At 40.4% G+C, this 19,620-nt stretch overlaps 2 protein-coding genes across 5 annotated transcripts; one reads left to right on the plus strand and one right to left on the minus strand.

Annotated features, from left to right (window-relative positions):
• Nucleotides 1–5,168: 5,168 nt before the first annotated feature.
• On the plus strand, nt 5,169–9,692 carry LOC5505066. 2 transcript variants are annotated; one of them, XR_007305331.1, is made up of 7 exons: nt 5,169–5,219; nt 5,470–5,508; nt 7,393–7,573; nt 8,310–8,392; nt 9,078–9,180; nt 9,365–9,435; nt 9,665–9,692. XR_007305331.1 is itself a non-coding variant. In XM_048720319.1 (5 exons), the coding sequence occupies exons 2-5, from the start codon at nt 5,478–5,480 to the stop codon at nt 9,167–9,169; spliced, it is 387 nt and encodes a 128-aa protein (XP_048576276.1). In that variant the 5' UTR covers nt 5,169–5,219; nt 5,470–5,477; the 3' UTR covers nt 9,170–9,339. The 2 variants fall into 2 exon arrangements, 1 of the variants encoding a protein (XP_048576276.1); XM_048720319.1 differs by lacking the exons at nt 9,365–9,435; nt 9,665–9,692 and having other exon boundaries at nt 9,078–9,339.
• A 5,002-nt stretch (nt 9,693–14,694) lies between these two features.
• On the minus strand, nt 14,695–19,548 carry LOC5503151. 3 transcript variants are annotated; one of them, XM_048719861.1, is made up of 13 exons: nt 18,426–19,547; nt 18,207–18,347; nt 17,871–18,087; nt 17,656–17,767; nt 17,458–17,573; nt 17,163–17,329; nt 17,017–17,080; nt 16,854–16,925; nt 16,534–16,742; nt 16,250–16,441; nt 16,105–16,126; nt 15,876–16,027; nt 14,695–15,037 (listed from the first exon to the last, which is right to left on the minus strand). In XM_048719861.1, the coding sequence occupies exons 1-13, from the start codon at nt 18,504–18,506 to the stop codon at nt 14,891–14,893; spliced, it is 1,692 nt and encodes a 563-aa protein (XP_048575818.1). In that variant the 5' UTR covers nt 18,507–19,547; the 3' UTR covers nt 14,695–14,890. The 3 variants fall into 3 exon arrangements, with proteins under 3 accessions (XP_048575818.1, XP_048575820.1, XP_048575819.1); XM_048719862.1 differs by lacking the exon at nt 14,695–15,037 and adding an exon at nt 15,583–15,800 and having other exon boundaries at nt 18,426–19,543; XM_048719863.1 differs by lacking the exon at nt 18,207–18,347 and having other exon boundaries at nt 18,426–19,548.
• Between the last annotated feature and the right edge of the window lie 72 nt (nt 19,549–19,620).

The following is a 19,620-nucleotide window of genomic DNA, read 5'->3' on the forward strand; positions in this document are numbered from 1 at the left end:
AAAGGCGAGCTGTCAGCGTACAATCAAGATTAAAATGAATCCGGTGGGTGATAAAATGATGGCGAAAAGAAAAAAGAGAAACGAAAGAATTATTGAAAAGTAGTTAAAAAAGGTAAAAAACGAAACACTTGACCGAGGATCGAACTAGGCAACATGGAACGACATGGAACCAGAAATCCGCTGAATCACCGTATGGCAGCTAAAGCGGATCAATTGAGCTTTAGGGCCACCAGGTATAAATAAAAGGTATCTGGTAAAGGTTATTAATACCCGATGAATCTGGAGTAGGTTAAAAGCATAATACCCGGTAACATTTCATCGGGTAAAAGGTATTTAAAATATAAATACCCGGTAAAGCGTTATCAGGTTATCGGGTAAGGGAAAATATAAATACCCGATGAAGCGTTATCCGCGTTATCGGGTAAAAGAAAATATAAATACCCGATGAAGCGTTATCGGGTAAAAGAAAATATAAATACCCGGTAAAGCGTTATCGGGTAAAAGAAAATATAAATACCCGATAAAGCGTTATCAGGTTACCGGGTAAAAGAAAATATAAATACCCGGTAAAGCGTTATCGGGTAAAACAAAATATAAATACCCGATGAAGCGTTATCGGGTAAAACAAAATATAAATAACCGGTAAAGCGTTATCAGGTTATCGGGTAAAAGAAAATATGGATCCGAAAATATAAATACCCGATAAAGCGTTATCGGGTAAAACGAAATACAAATAAATACCCGGTAAAGCGTTATCAGGTTATCGGGTAAAAGAAAATATAAATACCCGATAAAGCGTTATCGGGTAAAACGAAATACAAATAAATACCCGGTAAAGCGTTATCAGGTTATCGGGTAAAAGAAAATATAAATACCCGATAAAGCGTTATCGGGTAAAAGTAAAGGACAAGGACGGATCCACAAGGACCATACCCCACCTCAACCATGAAAACTGGAACTTTCACCCTATTAGTGTTCACCACCACCGGAGGAATGGGCGAGGAATGTGAGAGGTACCATAGTAGGCTGGCCGAGCTAATCGCCGCAAAGAAAGGGGAGGATTACGCGACAAAGGTGTCCTGGATCCTTATCCTATCCTTCCTAATCTGTCTAAGGGGATCAAGAACTGTGAAAAGGAACATTAAAATGCATAAAAAAAGGAGAGAAATCTTTTATGAGCGCACCATTGTAAACATGGTGATGACAAAAAGAAGTGGCGAGAAAGAATCACCTTGGAAAATACTTCTTTTTATACTGACTGATCCAGGAAGTTGGTTGTTGGTATACAAATTAGTTTTCCAATTTGGCATGCTCTCCGGTGTGGGGGGGGGGACTCTCCAGAATAGTAGACGGAGGAGATCGACCTGTCTTCTAGGGTATAAAGAATATAACCGGCTGCTATCTCTTGGGGGGTGTTTTAGGATTTTTTCCGATGCTGCTATCTTTTAGGGTGTCTAACAAAATAGTGGCCCTACCGCTCGAAACGTATTCTACAATAAACCACAAGTCATCTGATCGGTTGATACTTCCGGCTTTATTGTCGGTAACATAGAATACAGGGTACGTCAGCCAATTAAAACGGGCATTGTTTTTAGGGTTAAAAATTCCTTAGACCACACCCAATGTGCTATCTCTTAGGGGTAAGAAGTTTTGTTTACCACGCCCTTAATGCCGCTATCCCTTAGGGTTAAAACTGATTTTGCTGTCGAGCATCCCCGTCTGTTTTTCTCGAAGTCCCTCTCCCGGGCATGCTCACCTATTCCTAGGCACTTAACTACCCAAGAGTGGGTAGCAGTTTCATAAGCTTTGTTAAATCTCCACCCATTCCATGCATAGATTTGTCTTCCTTCGTTCATTGCTCTTCAAAACAGCTTTTATACAGAAAGATGGTCCTTCGTACCTCTAGCGCTTTCGCCGCAAACTTTTTGTTGATCATGCAAAAGGTTGTTCACAGAAAGGTATCGTGGACCCTTTCTGCAAAGATGCCAGTTAAGAGTTTCCCCAGACGGAGGTTGAGGCAGGCGATGTTCCCAACCAAAACTCCTTTGTTCTTTTCCTTCATGATGTGGGTTGTTCTCCCCTCGACTACCATTCTGGTACTTGTCCTGCCTGGGTGCAGGAATTAAGGCTTTTTGCTAAAGGTTCATGCAAGTTCGTAAAACGCTTTAATCTGAACCCTTGGATCCCATCAGGGCCTGGAAATTGTTTGGTTCCCCTTTTAGCTGGCTTAAGATGTCAATGGATGGGATCTGCATAATCTCTATAAATGTTTTGGTGTTCTTTTCCATGGCTTTGTATCATCATAATATACAGGTGTACTCCATAATTCTGACAAGAATCATACCAGAACAGTATTTGACGATTCCTTTATAAGAAATGACCCACTTTTTAGCGGCCAAGGGGGGGGGGGGGGGGGGGGGGGGTTCGCGCGCACCCTGCGCACCCCCCTGTGTACGCGCCTGAGAATTTCGTGGCTTCGCCTGTGTTCGGGTACAAACGGGATAACCAAATTCCATTTTGACACAATTTAACGATCTCCCACATTTTGTAAAACACTAAATAAACATTCTGCACCTAGTGTAATGAGGCACTAACAAAAATTAAACAAGAAAAATATCATAGAAGATTATGCAAATGTTATTCATTATGCCTGTTCATAGAATTTCACAATTTCATCAGTTATAACAAATTCCGTCAATTTTATTAAAATTGCGACAGGTATGACAAATTGCGTTGATTATTACAAATTGCGAATCTACAACTGTTCTTTCTTGCCCAAGTCAGCCCCTCTCACATCATTCTCACCATCAACCTACCTCTCAGTCTCACATACTTCATCAGGTCCATAATTATGGACTGTTATTCTCACTGATATCCCACTTTTTTAGATCATTCGGATCCGATCTTTCCATCTCTCAACAGCTCTCTTCCCAATCCTTTTCGCATCAATTTATTGCGCCCAATGAAAACATTTCAATGCCCTGATGTAATCTACTCCAAAATCTATGGCCTGTAACTTTTTCTCGCATACGCTTTGCCTTGCGAGAATGCATCAACTCTAGTAGGCAACTTTAATACCCCAACAACAGGAGTGTTGCCCGTTCCTCCTGTGCCGGGGGCCACGTTTGCTGGGTACATGTGTACTTTTTTATTGGGTCCGCGTCTACCGTTTGCTGGGTACGTGTGTACTTTTTTATTGGGTCCGCGTCTACCGTTTGCTGGGTACGTGTGTACTTTTTTAATGGGTCCGCGTCTACCGTTTGCGAAATACGTGTGTACTTTTTTATTGGGTCCGCGTCGACCGTTTGCGGGGTATGCGTGTACGCTCTTATGGGGTCCGCGTGGACTGTTTCCACGGCACGACTGTACACTCTTTATGGGGTCTGAGTGGATCGCTTGGGGGTACGTCTGTACATTTTTTATGGGGTCTTTCGGGTGTGTTTTAAAATGGGGTCCGGGTTGACCATTTTCGAGTGTATGTTTATTGTACAGCCCACGTGGACCACCCTCCTGTAACGAATGTGACGGCTTAATGAGCGAGTGGGGCCTGCTAGCGTCGTAAGTTCGGGCATTAATTGCTATGCCAGTATTCTGTTATTATCCGCCGAGCACTAGATGGAATCGAGACGCATCATGCGTAACACAAGTCTTAGTCGATCTTTATTGTTCTTTAAAGAAGTTGAAGAAAGACTTCCAGAGCTTGCAAAAGTTCCTGAGTGACTTCAGCGTTGAAGAGGAAAGCAATCTACTACGCGCAAAGGCCTGTCTCAGAATTTAACAAGCATGAGGCTCTCGAAGTGCTAGAAACTTTGCAGAATGTGGCAAGAGACAAAGAAGGCGAGAAGTCCAGACGGTGCAGGTTAAGATTACCCAAAAAGAGTACTTCCGCTCTTTAATGCTGAGGCTCCTTGGTGATAAAGAGCATTAAGCGGCCTTCGATGCGGTCGCCAAAGTGGAGAAAGCAATGGAGAAACGCAATTGGCAAAGGTTTAGGATTCTTTTCGTACAGGACCATCCAGAAAACAGGCAAGGAGTAACTAGAGCCCTGGCGCGGCTCGATGCTACTATTGCAACAAGACAGGGCATTTCATATCTAGGTGTATGGAGCGGGGTGAGGGCGCAACGCCGGACCCCATACCAGTCCCCCAGAGAGGGCCCACAGACTTCCAGATTAACGCCGAACGATGATATGTATCTAATATACTTACTTCAATCGTGTGTTAATTAATAAAGCAAAACAAAATAAAAGAAAAATTATTTTTGGTCTTGTTTGGGTGGGTATAACACCATTAACACCATTTAGCCAAGGTTTACTGGTCTCAGAATTTTTCATATAGTCTCAGATGTTTGAAGCCACGGAGAGATGGGAGTTTTGAAAAATGGCTACAAAAAGCCTCCCGGTGATATTGGGTCAGGACTGCCGTCTCTCTGCTGGCTGGTACGGGGTTTTCTGCCCCATTTATTCATTTTTCTCCTCCCTTTTGTGTGGTGTAGGTGACATTCTGGTTGTTGAAAAAAACGACTTTGATTGTGCATTAACGGATGAGCAAAATAAGAAGAACCAGATCAGTGGATAATATTGAAGGAAACCCCTTGCAAGCCAGCAGAGAGATGGCTGCTGACACTCAGATGGAGCAAACAGTTACCGGACCCAGTACCTTAGTAGAAAAAAAGGGAGTCGAAGACTTTGTTTTTCGAGACCCGAATAGCTTCGTGGCCGGAGAATTGCATGAGCATTTTGGGCACTGGAAAAAAAATTGCTAAAAACGCCCCACCTGAACGCCGTGACGAGGTCTTGCAATGGATCTCGGGAAAAGTATCTATTTTCCCGTATTTTCGACACTTTTCAAAAGGGAAAATAAATACCCGGATGTACAATAACCGGAACCGGAAACAGCGATATCTACTTTCATCTAATACTCGTATAACCACGAGCGCAATCCCCTCATTATCTAGCACAGAACACTTCCAAAATATTCCCGTACAATAATATAGTCACTCGTTGTATTCATCCGCCATATTTTGCCAATTTTGTAAATCAAACCGCAACCAATTTAATAAATACCCGGATGTACAATAACCGGAACCGGAAACAGCGATATCTATTTTCATCTAATACTCGTATAACCACGAGCGCAATCCCCTCATAACCCCTCACTTCGCTACATACGGAATACCTACAAGACAGGCAATCTAAGCTCCGCTAATACACATCTCGGGTATGTACACCCTCCTTCCCACACATCCTACATACTAGCTACCACATCAAGACACCCGTATTTTCTCCCCTTCCCGCTACATGCATAAGTTCCCACACTTATTTATCATTTAGTCCACCACATACAGCCACTAGCCAGGACCACCACATGCACCATTTTGTCCACTAAACACTTCCCCCTCCTAGCTTAGCCTCTATCCACTTTTTTTCTCTTTACCTCATTCCCCTGCGCGCTACTTTTTACTTTTCAGACCAAGCCATGTACTCAGGCGGAGCCAGGCGCTACACAGGTTTGGCAATTGCATGCACCACGCTTCACTAGAGGCATTACTAACGAGCGTGTAGGGGTGGGTCATGAGGGCCTTATCATTCGAAACACGCTTCATATACGAATCGTCTCCCTAGATTTTTTTTTTCCCTTTTTACTCCCACCATCATCGCCGCTTTTCCCCTAACTTTCCCCTTAGTCTACCCGCTTTATTCTCCAGGTTCGTATATGACCAACCAATAGACCTCGCCCCCTGATGAGAAGTCTTGGTTGGCGTTATATGCCTTTAGTTCTACATTTCGCAGAGCTCTTGAAATGACCTACACACTTTTGTTGGTTTATTTTGTTATGTTTATTTTGCATATACATGTCGGTTGTTTTCTTCATGCCTTTGCCTTTTCCCCTTATCTCTTACCACCGATTATCGCTTCATCCTTCCTGTCTTGTTAACGTTTCAGCGTCATCTCCACTCTTACCGCGCTCCCTTTGTCGCCTCCCGCGCCTCTACTTCATCTTCTTCTCGCCGTTTTACTAGCATCATTTTCCATTGTCCGCAATACTCGCTTTCACCGCTACAGTATTTTTTATTTTTTTCTCGGCGTTTTCGCAACACTTATTCAATCTCTATTATTATTTAATTTCGCCTGTCAATCATACCACTTACACACTTCATTAGATACATACCTCCACACATACCTCACCCTCTCCATTACCGCTCACCATTTCCTCTCTACAATCTAAACACTTTTCTTTCTCTTATCCTACATATTACTTTCCTACCCTACACACAACACACTTTCTCAAAAACACTACACAGTCTCGTCACAATATCCCTGCTCATCATTCTGTTCACACTCACATTATCCCCCTTCATCAGATTTCACTAATGCCGCCATCACCTCTTCACATCCGCTACACAACACTCGCCACAAGCTACCGATTTTAACTGTTTCAATCTCCACATAATACCATATTTACTAACTACTTTCTCCACTCAACAAAAAAAACCTTTATTCATAACTCTCATGTCGTTTTATTATCAACCCCATCTCTTATAACAACCTTAACTCGTCGTCTCATAATCCATAATCTTAACCACCCGAACATAACCTGATAACCCTATCACCCCTTCCCCTTCCTTCACACTGCAACTTCACAAACATAAACTAAGTTTCACCATTCGCTACACAACCACCTCTCCACCTACTTATCTCAACCTATCACCATCTTCATCTTCTATCACCGCCTTCCAATATACTACAATACCACACTCACTCACTCTCTCATAACGATATATTATCACCCACATTTAAACCATAACCTTACAAATTCGAAATCGACCTCCGCACCACTACCATTTTAACACACACAGACCCATCACGCTAAATTATAAGCCTTATCTACTCCACATCCCCCTCACCACCACTCTTACCTATACACTGTACCATTTTTCCCCCACCAACACAGCCATTAGCCATCTCCCTACCACACCATATTATTATAATTATCATTATTATTATTATTTCACCTACCCACCACACTACCACAACCTATTCTAATGTCCCACTTTATCTTTTCACCACCCTCCACCACCTACTAGTCTAACCTATCCACCTTTCCACCGTAATTACTTTACTACCATCTCCACTCTACATTACCTTACTAGCCATCCCTCACCATCACCCTCCAACATCACCATACCATATGATTACACTCACCTCACCACCACACCACTTTAGGCCCCTACGTCTTGGTACGAATACCCGATCCAAACCAAAAAGTGAGGTTGACAGCTATGAAAGTTAAATTCTTAGAACAAAACTAAATTTATGTTATATAAGCCGTGGACGAAATTGTCATTTTCAACTTGTAAGTATGAAAGATTCTACTTTAATGCATTCTTTAGGTCGAAGCAGTTCGTACTCCAGAGCGCAAGAGTTTTGGAGTGAGATATCAGATTTGTGTGCCCTCCCTGCAACAGTCTTGCTTATACCTCTTCGGCTGTTCCTCCTCCAGCTCCAGATACAAATGAGGATTGGATTTATTTTGGTGACAAATAGAAACCCAATTGCACGGGATCTAGAGTGGTAAGATATAATTAGTAAATTTAATTTATTTGATTAATATGGATTATGTTTTATATTTTCAACATGCCAGGTACAAATGATAAATCTGAAAATTGTCGACAATTGATATGATTAGTAAAAGCATTATCACCTAACTACAATAATGAAACTAGTGAGTAATTATCGATTGATTATTGTCTATTGCAATTATTCATTGAAAATTTATTAATTTATTTATGCCAAGTATTCAGAGGGGTGCGTACCTTATATAAAGGTTGTGAAGAAAGAAGAAACATATTTGACTGTAATTTTGGGGCTTTGCTTTAAGGCAGTACCTAAATATATCTAGTATGCTTTTAGTTCTGATCTCTCTGAATGTGGACCCGGCCACTTGACATCTTTTAAAAAGTAATCATGGTTTCATGTCATTGTGTCACAGGAATATAACATACAGGGGCGTAGCCAGGGGGGTGACACAGGGGGCCCGTGCCCCCCCCCCTTCTAGAAGCCGAAAATATATGAGTCATTATTTGAAATACAGGAGAAAATGAGAATAAAGAAAGTCTAAGACCTGAATGAAACAGTATAAACACCGACAACTTTATATGTACAGTACGAACCTTGGCTTCGCCCTCGCGAAAACACTCCTTCTCGTGTTAAATAGAACATAACCACCAACGTGCAAACAAGATTCGAACAGAATTATTGTTTTAATTTGAAAAAAGGAATATCACGATAAGTTTTTGTTTGGTTTTAGGCTACAGGAGGAGGAGACAGTCAGAGTGCTGGAAACTGGACTGTTGTGGGGAAGGTATACAAGGATGTTCCCAGAAAGATTAGGTGAATGAACTAGGTTTTTTTTATTTTTATTTTTTTTTTTTTTTTGCGGCCCGGGTCAAAGCGCAAGCTATGATTGGCTTGGCCCGCCGTCCACTTTTTTTCTGTTCTACATCATATTTTTTTAAAGAAAAAAAAAAAATATATATATATATATATATATATACATATATATATATATATATATTATATATATATTACTTACCAACTTAAGGTTGGTCTGGATTTGTGTCGGCGGCCTTTAAAATTAGTGACCTCGACGTCCTATCAAGGCCTCGGTCACATTATTGCACGATCCGGACCTCTCAGCCGTTAATATCAATTATTCTCCTCAGGCTCAGCGAATAGCGGTGGTGTTTTAGTATATACTTAGCGGGTACTGAACAAGACAAAATTTGCTGTAATCATTTTATCGAATTTCCGACTTTGTTTACCATGGTCGCGCGAGGTAAAACAAAGTTGTCCTCTGCTGTGGACTAGTTGTACAGCCCCTCCTCTCCTGATTTCGAGCACCTGATTTCTTTTGTAGGGGGTTACACCACAGATGGGTCCCCCAGATGACATTCGTTTTCACCTTCCCCCTAAGAACCTGTCTAGGCTAAAAATAGGTTCTTATTACCAGTTTGTGTTTGTATTCTTAATACCGCAAAAATCTCAAAATACTAAAATTTACCGATTTCACTAACAGGGCGGACACTACCAGGCCACCTTTTCCGACCTTTGTTTGGTAGTGTTGTGCCCAACCCTTGCTGCAAACCCAGAAGTAAGGGCCACTATTGACTTAAGCAATGGTAAGTCTAGTACATTTAAAAAACATTCTTGAATTCAGAATATCTATTAAACCCTGTCGATTTTCTGAGCTCGATGGATAACGTGGATATCGTAGAACGGTCACGAAGTGAAAGTAGTGAGGGTTGGCTTAAATATATAACTCATGTACATTTTTACTTATTTTACTTGTTTTTTTTTTTACAGTTACCCAGGATCGCATACAAGCTGCTGTAGCAGAGGCTGAGGCGAGATTGGCCCTTACAACGAACGAAGCGGTAAGTAACTTATTGCGGACACATCTGTGCTAGTGATGTTGTTAGCAAGCCAGTCTAAGGTATTCGATTATTTTTCCGTCGTTGGCCCTTAGTCTTACAGACAAAACAAAACCTAATTATCTACCGTTGCGTAACCTGTGACTTAAAATCGAGTTTATGACAAGGATTTCAAACTGTAGATTTTTAGAATTTTACAAAATTTGACCTGCTTTTTTGTTATCGTTCACAGGACAGAGAAAGACAGCTGGAAATGGAAAGAAGAGAGAACGAAGCGGTAAGTAACTTTTTGCGGACACATTTGCGCTAATGAGGTTGTTAGCAATCCAGTCTAAGGTATGCGATTATTTTCTGTCTGATAGAACAGTTAGAGTAGAGTCATCTTTCGAAGTGAGATATTATGGGCCTAATCGCACTAGGAGGACAAAGTTTGTCTGGCCGGGACAAACAGCCAACCAAATTTTGTCCTGGCCGATCGATTGGCTTGTAAATCGCATTCGCACTAGAGGTCAAACGAAAAGCCGAACGCGACACAAACGTCAATCAAAATGAGTTGCAGAGTTCGTTTACGTTTGATCACAATGCTTCCTTGGAATATTTTTGCACAACTCATCGTCTTACTGGTAGTAAATTCATTCTATGAATATCAAAAACAACACATTCTGCTCAAGACAAGCTGGGTGTTAATTGAAAAACCTGTAAGATTTGACGATTGGCCTAGTTCCGGCCGCCTCAAGATGTGTTCGCATACCTGTCAACTCTCCCGCATTAGGCGGGGTCTCAAGATTTTGGACCCCTTCTCCCGCTCCCCCAAACAAGAAAAAAAATGTTCCTACCAGCTGCTATTTATACAAACAAAATCCAAATTCGTTCCCCTGTATATTTTATTCAGTTGTATTAAGCTATGTGTATGTGTAGGATCGCCTTTTAAATATTTCACGCTAGTGATGACTGAAATAGAAACTTAGCCTAAATGCTAAATAGCGCAAAAATCGCTCTATAAACCATAGCCCCAAATTTTACGCTCGCTCTAACGCTCTTATCCAAGAAAAATATATTACGAAATTGGGCGTCACGCAAGTTAGTTCGCCGAGCGGTTTTTTACGGCATGACGTCATAGGAGAAGCTCCCTGGCAGCATTTGTAGAAGGTCGATGCATTTTAACTCGATTTGTTTTCGGCACCAACATCAGACCAAGAACATGTAAGGATTAAAAGTTAAAATTGAAACTATTTATGATTTTTGTCTACATTTTAGGACCTACAACACCTCGTCGGTGCTGAAGGCGAAGGGGACATAAGAGTCCGTCTCCGTGGAAGGGACACCACCTTCCAAAGACGTTTCACTGCTTCGGATACAAACGAGGTGATAACAACAATTAAACCAAGTTCAATCGCATTCTTAGAATAATTTATTTATATAGATTCCACAGTTAGTTATGGATTCGAAATTTCAATTATGAATTAAATAATTTGGACACGAGTTATCAGAATCAATGAACTCAATCATTGCACGTGTATCATTTTTCAAATTGAAAAAAGATGTCTCCACAGCATTCTGTATCCACTGTACTGATATAGGGAGGGTATTGTTCAACCACAAACTAATTGGAATTGTTTTATCTGCAGCTCTTGTATCAAGTGGCCATTGCCAACCTGCGCGAGAGAAATATCGGAAATATCACCATCCGAAATGCCAGTGGACGGATAGTGGAAAGAAATGACGATCCCATTGACGTTGTAGACGAAACGACACTAATGGTCTTTCATGACTAGGGTGAGATAAAAGGATTAAATGGATGGGATCCTGGTCACGAAAGACCATTAGTGTTTATGTTTCAACAACGTCGATGGGATCATATAGTACATACGCCGCTATTATCATAAGCCCATCATATTGCCAAATATTGATATTTTTCAACAATATTTTCCGTCCATCTCTTGTCTGCTTGTCACCTAGACGATTCTAAAGCGAACGTGGAATGTATAAGTTAATAATTATCTATTTTGATACAGAAAAGGAGAAACGATTTCATTGATCTAATAAATGTACAAGCACTACATAGCATGTGGAACTTGCTTATTGAAATTGTTTTTTATTGATTGAAAGTATTTACCGTTTTACAGTTTTCGTATAGCAAAATTGTTACAATAACATTTGATAATTTTGAATAATTGAGGAATTTTCTGAAATGAAACTGATTGAAAAATATAAAAGTTATGGTGGCCTGTTCTTGCCGTAGCTCTATTTATGCTGCCATATTCTAAAACGTTAGGGACTAGGCTCCATTTCCAAGATGGCTGCCAGCAAAATCGTAGTAAACACGAATTCCTGCAAGTTTACGTAGAAATTATCGACTTACAAAGCTCTAGAGCGATATAAAAGCGAAAAAATAATTAAAGCGGGCTCCCAGATATGCCTTTAAAACAGGATTGACTGATATGAAAACAAAAACCATCTCTTCTTTTCTTTTTTCAATTGCAAATGGGAAGGGGAGGGGGGGGGGGGGGGCTAGAAATTGTTAGTTGAGGTGCACAGGGAGCCCAACCCGATCATGATGACAAACTAAAACTATTATTTGGACTTATTTGATTTTCTTTGTATTTTGTTTGTGAAAATTCATTTTATTTTATAATTTTAATAATATTTTATTTATAATGCCAATACCTGGTGGCCCTAAAGCTCAATTGATCCGCTAAAGCTTTACGGCTAGGCTGGAGATTTCGGCCCCAAAACCGCTATCTAGCGAACTGTGTAACACACAGGTACCGAGGCACCCGCGCATTAATAGGGAGGCAATAACCAGATTCCTAGCCCTTAAGACCTTAGTCTTATACGGTTACGCCACACACAGCTCGCTGTGACGTAAAGTGTAAAAATATTGAGGCCTATCTGGGCGCCTTTTGTCACTTGGGAGGAATTGTCCTATAACAGCGATGTAATCGTCATGCATGTGTATACGTGTTTAAGACAACAAAGATCAACCCAGGCTAAGTGCAAAGGTCGTATTATTCATGACCCGTATTAAAAAAACAGGGCCTCAGGGCCGTAGCAGAGGGTGGGACACTGGGAGCCGTATTCCTCACAGAGGACCTTCAAATACTCTTAAAATTTGGATGTTCTCGCATGACAGCCAACTCGATCATGGGAGGTGCTGACAAGATTGAATAGCGAAAATACTCGGCACGCGTTTAGATTTCCAGGTCCCGGTTGAAAATCAGGCTAAAATGTATCAAACGTCAGAGTGCATTTCACGTCAGGATTTTAGGCCCAAATTTCTTATTTTCTACGGTTTAAAAAACGATGTTTCGTGGAACTGTCTACCCAGGAGCTATTCCTTATTTAGTTCCCATTGTTTATATTAGACGTCAACATCCCAATTATAGCCAAATTCGTAGTCAATCAAACCAAACAGATCAGAACCAGATAAACCGCCCCCAAAGCTTTTGTCTGACTACGCGCTATTCCAAAACGAGACAAGGATATTGGATTCACCGAGGTCGCGCAACAACGAATTTGCCTGTAGGAACTTACTGGCAAATCTTTACTCTATCATTTCGACCCTTGCCCCGTGTCAGATCCTAGGCGATCCAAGGGAGGGCGGTGAATGGGAGCTAAGGGTTTTATGATCATCATCCAAAAATCCTTTCTTCTGCTTTTTACACATACATTTGAGGGATTATTCTTTTTACTTTTTACACTCCTATGTCATTTGTGTTAGAACTACAAAGTTCTGAATATCAATTGTGCTTTTGGCTGCGAGAAATAAATGTTTCTTGCGTTTCTGGGGAGATCTCTCGCTAAAAAAAACAGTTTTGCCGGGTTTTCACTCGAATAAATAAACAACTTGCTTCTTTGCACTCACAACGGAAGCGTGGTACGGATCGTGATGAAAAATCTGAGAAAATCGGAGACTTTTACAGATGGTAAAAACAACAGAAATGCCCAAATTAAGGACTTCATTTTATTTGTGCTCTTTCTAAAGAATGAGTATATTGCCCACTAAAAGTTCCTTAACAGGATGTTGGAGGAGAAAGTGAAAAATGCCCATTAAACAGGTCTGTACGGTCCTGGGATTAGTTCGGCGCCGCTCTCAGCGAGGGAAGGATACTCAAAGCAACTATGAGATTTTAGGTAAGTTTAATTATTTGTATTTTTTAATCACACTATTAATATGCGATCACAGTAGATAGTCTTGGAGCATGTATGCCCTATAGTTGTTTGTCATTTGCAAACACCTAGCATTTATGCACTTTGGTTGTTTGTTATTTGCAAGCACCTAGCATTAAAAGTGCATGCGATGTGCATTAATAGAGCTGCACGTTTACCTAGACTTAGAACAGGAACGTTAGATCATTTAACCCATTGAGCCCTCGACCGGCCTGCACCGGTCATGACTAATCCACAAGCCAAAAAATTCATAAATGCAAAATAAACACAACGAGATGAAAATACTCAGCCATGAGTCTAAGAGAGAAATGGTCTTGAAGATATCCATCCATCCATTCTCTTTAGCCAAATAATAGCTCAGGTTTTTTGACAAATTTCAAATCGAACAATCAAAAACAGCAGAATTGGCCCTCCAAACAAAACGCTCAAAATACAACACACGGAAAAGAGAGCAAACAAAACTCAAGACACAAATAGATACCTTTTATTCTGTTCCTTCATGTCCATTTCCATGGCCTCAAAACGCAATGTTCACTCCTTGAAGGCTTTTGAAACCTACTGTTAGAGAGTTTTTTTTTATAATTATTTTCCCCAAAGCCAAACGAATCAATTCCAGGTCAAACAGAATAGCAGGGTTAACAATGTTGGAATTAATTTGGTTTCAGAAAAGGCAGCAATGAAGAGAGCTGTGGTGATTCGTTAGAAAGTTTATACATCTCCAAATCCATCTGCAAATATCTAAAAGCAAAGCACTCATTTATGCCCTAATATACTTGATGTCCTTTAAGCTGCGTATTAGCAAACTTCAACGTGTAAGATGCAAGATGGGAGGACCGCACCTAGCAACAGCCACACCTAGCAACAGCCGCACCTAGCAACAAACGCACCTAGCAACAGCTGCACCAAGTAACAACCGTAACATATCAAACATATTCCCCACGGATAGTGTCCTTCGTTCGCTGTGCCTTATATGGTCATATATGCCCATATTTAGAAGTACTGGAGTTTCCCCTTTCGCGCTTCTCCAACAAACATGGCGGCAAACACTGATTCCCTAAAGACTCGTAGTGGAAGAATTATAAAGAAACCGGATCGCTTGGTCAAATATTTAGACCATTCCTCAGTTGATACGTACGTGAAAGAAGAGAAAGAGGAAGAAGAAAAAGTCTGGGAGATAGAGAGAGTTTTAAACGTTGAGGGAGACTATGCCTTTGTGAAATGGAAAGGCTACAGCGATAGATATAATTCTACGGTTTCTCTTTCATTGAATCCGCAGTTGTCATGCTATTTAGCCGTGAATGCTGGGAACCCCGACAGTAGTGAGGTAGCAAGAGAAAAGCTTCCCATTCTTTGCTCCGAGGATAAGGAATTGTGGCTGATTCGACATGCACTGTTCGATGAGCTCCAATTTCGTACACCCGAGAATGACACGGGACTCATTCGGAGAGTACAAGTGAAAGTCCCACTTTCAAAGGGGGGTTTTTCCGCTTTGTTTGGTAAAGGGACATTTTCTTTTGCTACCTCACGAAAGCTGGATTTTTCAGGGACCCGTAATATTCGGTTCCCGTGCACTGCTGTCGAGTTTGGCACCGTTATTGGTACGGAGTTTATGGCTCGGCAACTGCCAGATTCGAGTACAATATGTGAAGTTGACTCATCTTCGAAGATGTGGATATCATGAGGATACGAGCTAAGGATTAATTATGATCATAGTTCGTGCCCCCGTTGTACTTACATCTCTGAATATGGGTCAGAGGAAGAAAGGCCTAGTATGTGTCGACCGCTAGAGCGCAAGTATCCCCCGCTGAGCTTTTTGGAGATCAGCTTCGTACGGCGTAGACGGAATATGCTTCACAACTATGGCTCGGTAAGTTAAAATCTCTCTATATAAACTAATTGTTGACATCTGTTTCAACCGATTTCACTGTATTTCCAGTCGAAAATAAAGAGGGGGAATTTAGATCCAGGGAATGATACAGATTGTTTTGATGGTTTTAATGCCTTTATATAATAATGTGGGTACAAATAGTTATACAAGTTATAAATAGTGATATTTACAACAGTAATAAATAGCACCAAAAATATAATAAATAAATAAATACATTTTTTCTTTGTCTTCACTGCTTTTGATATTTTCTCTTGACCCTTTCCAAATTATTTTCCCTACTGAACAGTTTTCTGTTTTCCCTCTCCATGATCTATAGAGATAAAAATACACAGTTGTAGCAAGCGATTAGTCTAGATAACATGACGTTTTTTTCACTTGGAATTACCTGTACAGTGTAGTTGCTATTTTTCCCCCCTTTCTGGCTACCCCTGTGGAATGTCTTGTTCTGCATGTGGTTTTTCTTTTCCACTGTCTGGCAATTGAACTGGTGGATCGTGCCATGAATCTCCAAAAATTGGGGGACATGATAAACAAGAACTGTAGAGAAAAAAATGCATAACATTACTTGGTCTCGGAGATCCCAAGTCAATTAAGGAATCTCATTTTAATCTTACCATGTATATATGGAATTACATCCTGTGGAGAGATAAAAGAAAGCACAATTAAAATAATATATCTACTTGTTATTTTTTCAGTGACATATGATCAAATGAGGCTTGTGTCCTGCCAGTTCAACTAACCACAGGGATGTAGAATTACCTCATCAAACGTGGCCTTTCTAAATTTGGTTCCCCATTGGCGGGCCTTTTCTTGAAAAGCATCTGCTCGAAGATATGCTTCATCTCCAGGATTTGCCCCAAGAGCATCAGTGAGGACCATCAAACTTTTCCACACTTGTGTCAGCTCTGATATGCTAAGAACTGTTTTCTCACAAGTGGGAGTGGACGATGGCTACAAAACACAAAGCAATTGTTAAATTAGCTTTATACACAGTAGTATCCTGGGTGTGCTGGTCTTTTTTATAATGAAAATAAAAATCATACCTCAAACACTATGTTGTTGCGGTCAAGATGATCCTTGAGTGTGGCACGTAGGAAGTCCTTGGTGCCTGTCGACCTCAGATGGAACTTCCTACATTCCTCCACTAGCTGGGCTTTGGTCAGACAGTCAAGGCTGGTGATGGACTTGTTCTCCATGTCTCCTAGGAAGGCATGGATATCAAGCCCCCTAATGATAGTTTCCAAATCATCACCTTTATAAGGAAAAGAGGATTCAAAGAAAATAAATAACGAAACTTTATAGTAATTTCATATTAGTTTCAGTTATTATAACAGTCTTTTCTATTAGTCAGTTATTTACTTACAATCCAAAGAGCTCCACTTGGTTGTGGTTTTGCCACTGTCATCCTGGACATCATAGAAACAAAACCTCACACCTGCAAATACAATATGGCAAGAAAACAAAATGATAATCACCATAAGACATCCCATATACCCATTTACCCTATACATGAAATTTTTATTTACCCAAAGCTTCTATTGCTTCTTCCATGGCTTTTTTAACATTCTGCTCTATAGCCCAGCAAGCAACCTAGAAGTTTAATATATACCAGGAACTTTTTTAAAAAATGGCTCAATGGAGATTTGAATTTGTTAAATAAGCATAATTTTACCTGGTTGAGAAGTTTTCCCATGATCCTCAATTTGAGGTGCAGGGTGTCGGGTATGACCTTGGTAAATTCAATGTCCACGAGAGGTAAACATTGAACTCCCTTGGCATTTGGACACCCAACACGTGCACGGCACTGGTTTAAGGTTCTGGTTATGGGCCATTGTGGGACTGAAATTTTTATCAAATTTATCTAGTTATTTATAATATAGCTGACAATGGAATAATTCATAAAAACAAAAATCATTTAATTCATTACATAACATTCATTATATAAGTAACAAAATTAAAAAACTTACTAGAAAAGTCTCTGATCATCCTTTTGCTGCACTCACACCAAATGCAGAAGTACAAGGCACAGGGACCATTAATTCCGAGAATACACGCCATGAACTTCCAGTCAGCACACATCACCCTTAAAAAAGGGATAAAAGTTACATATGTCCTGTTTAATGCCAGATCATAAGATTATTGGTTGCAAAAAAAATGAAACCTACCAATCAATAGTGTATTCAAGGCCATTAACAAGAATGCCAGTTCTCCCTAGGGCCTTCATCTCATCAAAAACCCCTCTCAAGGTCGCCTTTAGGATGTCATATGACTCCTTGCCTATAATAAAAAGTGTTCACAGATATATGGCTTTAGTTGACTATATCATTAGGAAGATTTGTTCTCGCTTACAGCTGCAATAAATTAGCTGCAACCAACTCACCATCATATATAGATATACAATATTCCCTTTCTGGGCTTCTTTTAACAGAGTTTTCTGCTGGAAAGCAGAAGGTTGTCATAACACTCCCGAGTTTTTTGGTGGTTTTTCTACCATCACCAGAAAACCGAAGGGTTATAACATTGCCCCCTGCATTTCCAATGACATCTGAACTATAACTTAGAATGTCCTTGATGGATCTTGAACATCCTTTTGCATTCTGAAAGGAGAAACTTTGTTTAATGAATTATTGGGTTTGTACAGTATTTGCTTGTTTTAAAGGATGCAAAATGTGCTGTGCACAAAGCAAATCAGAATTAAGACTATCAACAGACTAACCCCTTCAAATTCTGTAATAGGAATGATTGCATTTTGAGCTTTTCTCTCTTTCTGTATCCCATACAGTGATGGCAAGCTGGACCCAGCTACCATCTTTAGCTCATGGTATGCTGAGTCAGAAACATCACCATCTTCTTTGGCCTGAGATTATAAAAATAATCTAAATATAGAAAAAATAAGAAACCTACAGTACTGTACATGTACTTCTATAATACCTACCTTGAGAGCTCTTTGGATCTTTTTATGGTCAATCTCCTCAGGCTCAACCCTCTCATTGAAATGTAGGGCAAAACTGACCATACCAACTTCAAGTTGAACCTAGAGATAAGGAAACATTGAAATGTAGGGCAAAACTGACCAACTTCAAGTTGAACCTAGAGATAAGGAAACATTTTATGATAAACAAATGCCATTATAACAGAATTGGTAAATTTAGGTTGTTTCCATGTGTACAAAAATTCTAAACAAACCTCAACAACTTTCCAATCTGTTGGAAGCTTCTCAAATTGCTTCTCAAGCCATTTTTTAATCTCTGACTTTTTGTGAAATTGAGCTTTTGGCTCAAGGTCACAAAAAGGCTTTCTCGGCTGAAGAAAGGGCTTTTTTTCCTTGCCTAGCTCCTTTCTCATGCCATCTCTCTCTTTGACAACATCAGCGAGTCGATGTTTTAGCTCTGACAGCTGATTCTCGAGCTCTTCGATTCTAGAGTCCCGAGAATCACACAGCCCGATTTCACGGACTTGAGGTAGCATGTAAGCCAATCTTTGTTTTTTCAATGGAGGACCTTGTGAAAAATTTGTCAAATACCCTTGCACCATCATTTTAGTAGATATCTATCATGAACAAGCAAACGAGACGACTAAACTTTTGAACCTCTTCCCGCCTAAGTTTACCGAGATTCTGCAAGATGATCCCCAAAAAACAACCCGTGAAGATTATCTAGATAAGAATTGCGCCAAAATTATACAAACAAAAAACGGAAATATTAGAAAGGAATACTTAGCTTCTCGTCCTTCGGGTGTTTCTGTACTCTTCAGCATCAGGATCACACAAGGACGTAGTCGATTAAAATACCTACGAGGGCTTTTTTCCACAAGTTAGGCTGGCAGAAGAAAGATCTAGCCCCTACAGGGGTATTTGATGAGAAAAATAGGTATTTTTCGCTTCTATAAGCAGAAATCTCAGGTTAAATAGCCCTGTTTTCCAAAAATAATCGCTCTTCGTCCGCCATCTTGGATAGCTCAGAGAAAACCCATTTGTAATTTGCCAGGTTACACAGCTCCTAGTCTCAGTCTCTAAAAAAGCGGCCGAGCGAGTTTGAATAACACCAAAAGTTTGATATGTAGCAACAACCGCACCTAGCGCAAGCCACACCTAGCAACACCCGCAGTTAGCAACAACCGCACCTAGCAAA

Source organism: Nematostella vectensis, chromosome 12 (genome assembly GCF_932526225.1).
Source record: "Nematostella vectensis chromosome 12, jaNemVect1.1, whole genome shotgun sequence".
NCBI lineage: Eukaryota > Metazoa > Cnidaria > Anthozoa > Actiniaria > Edwardsiidae > Nematostella > Nematostella vectensis.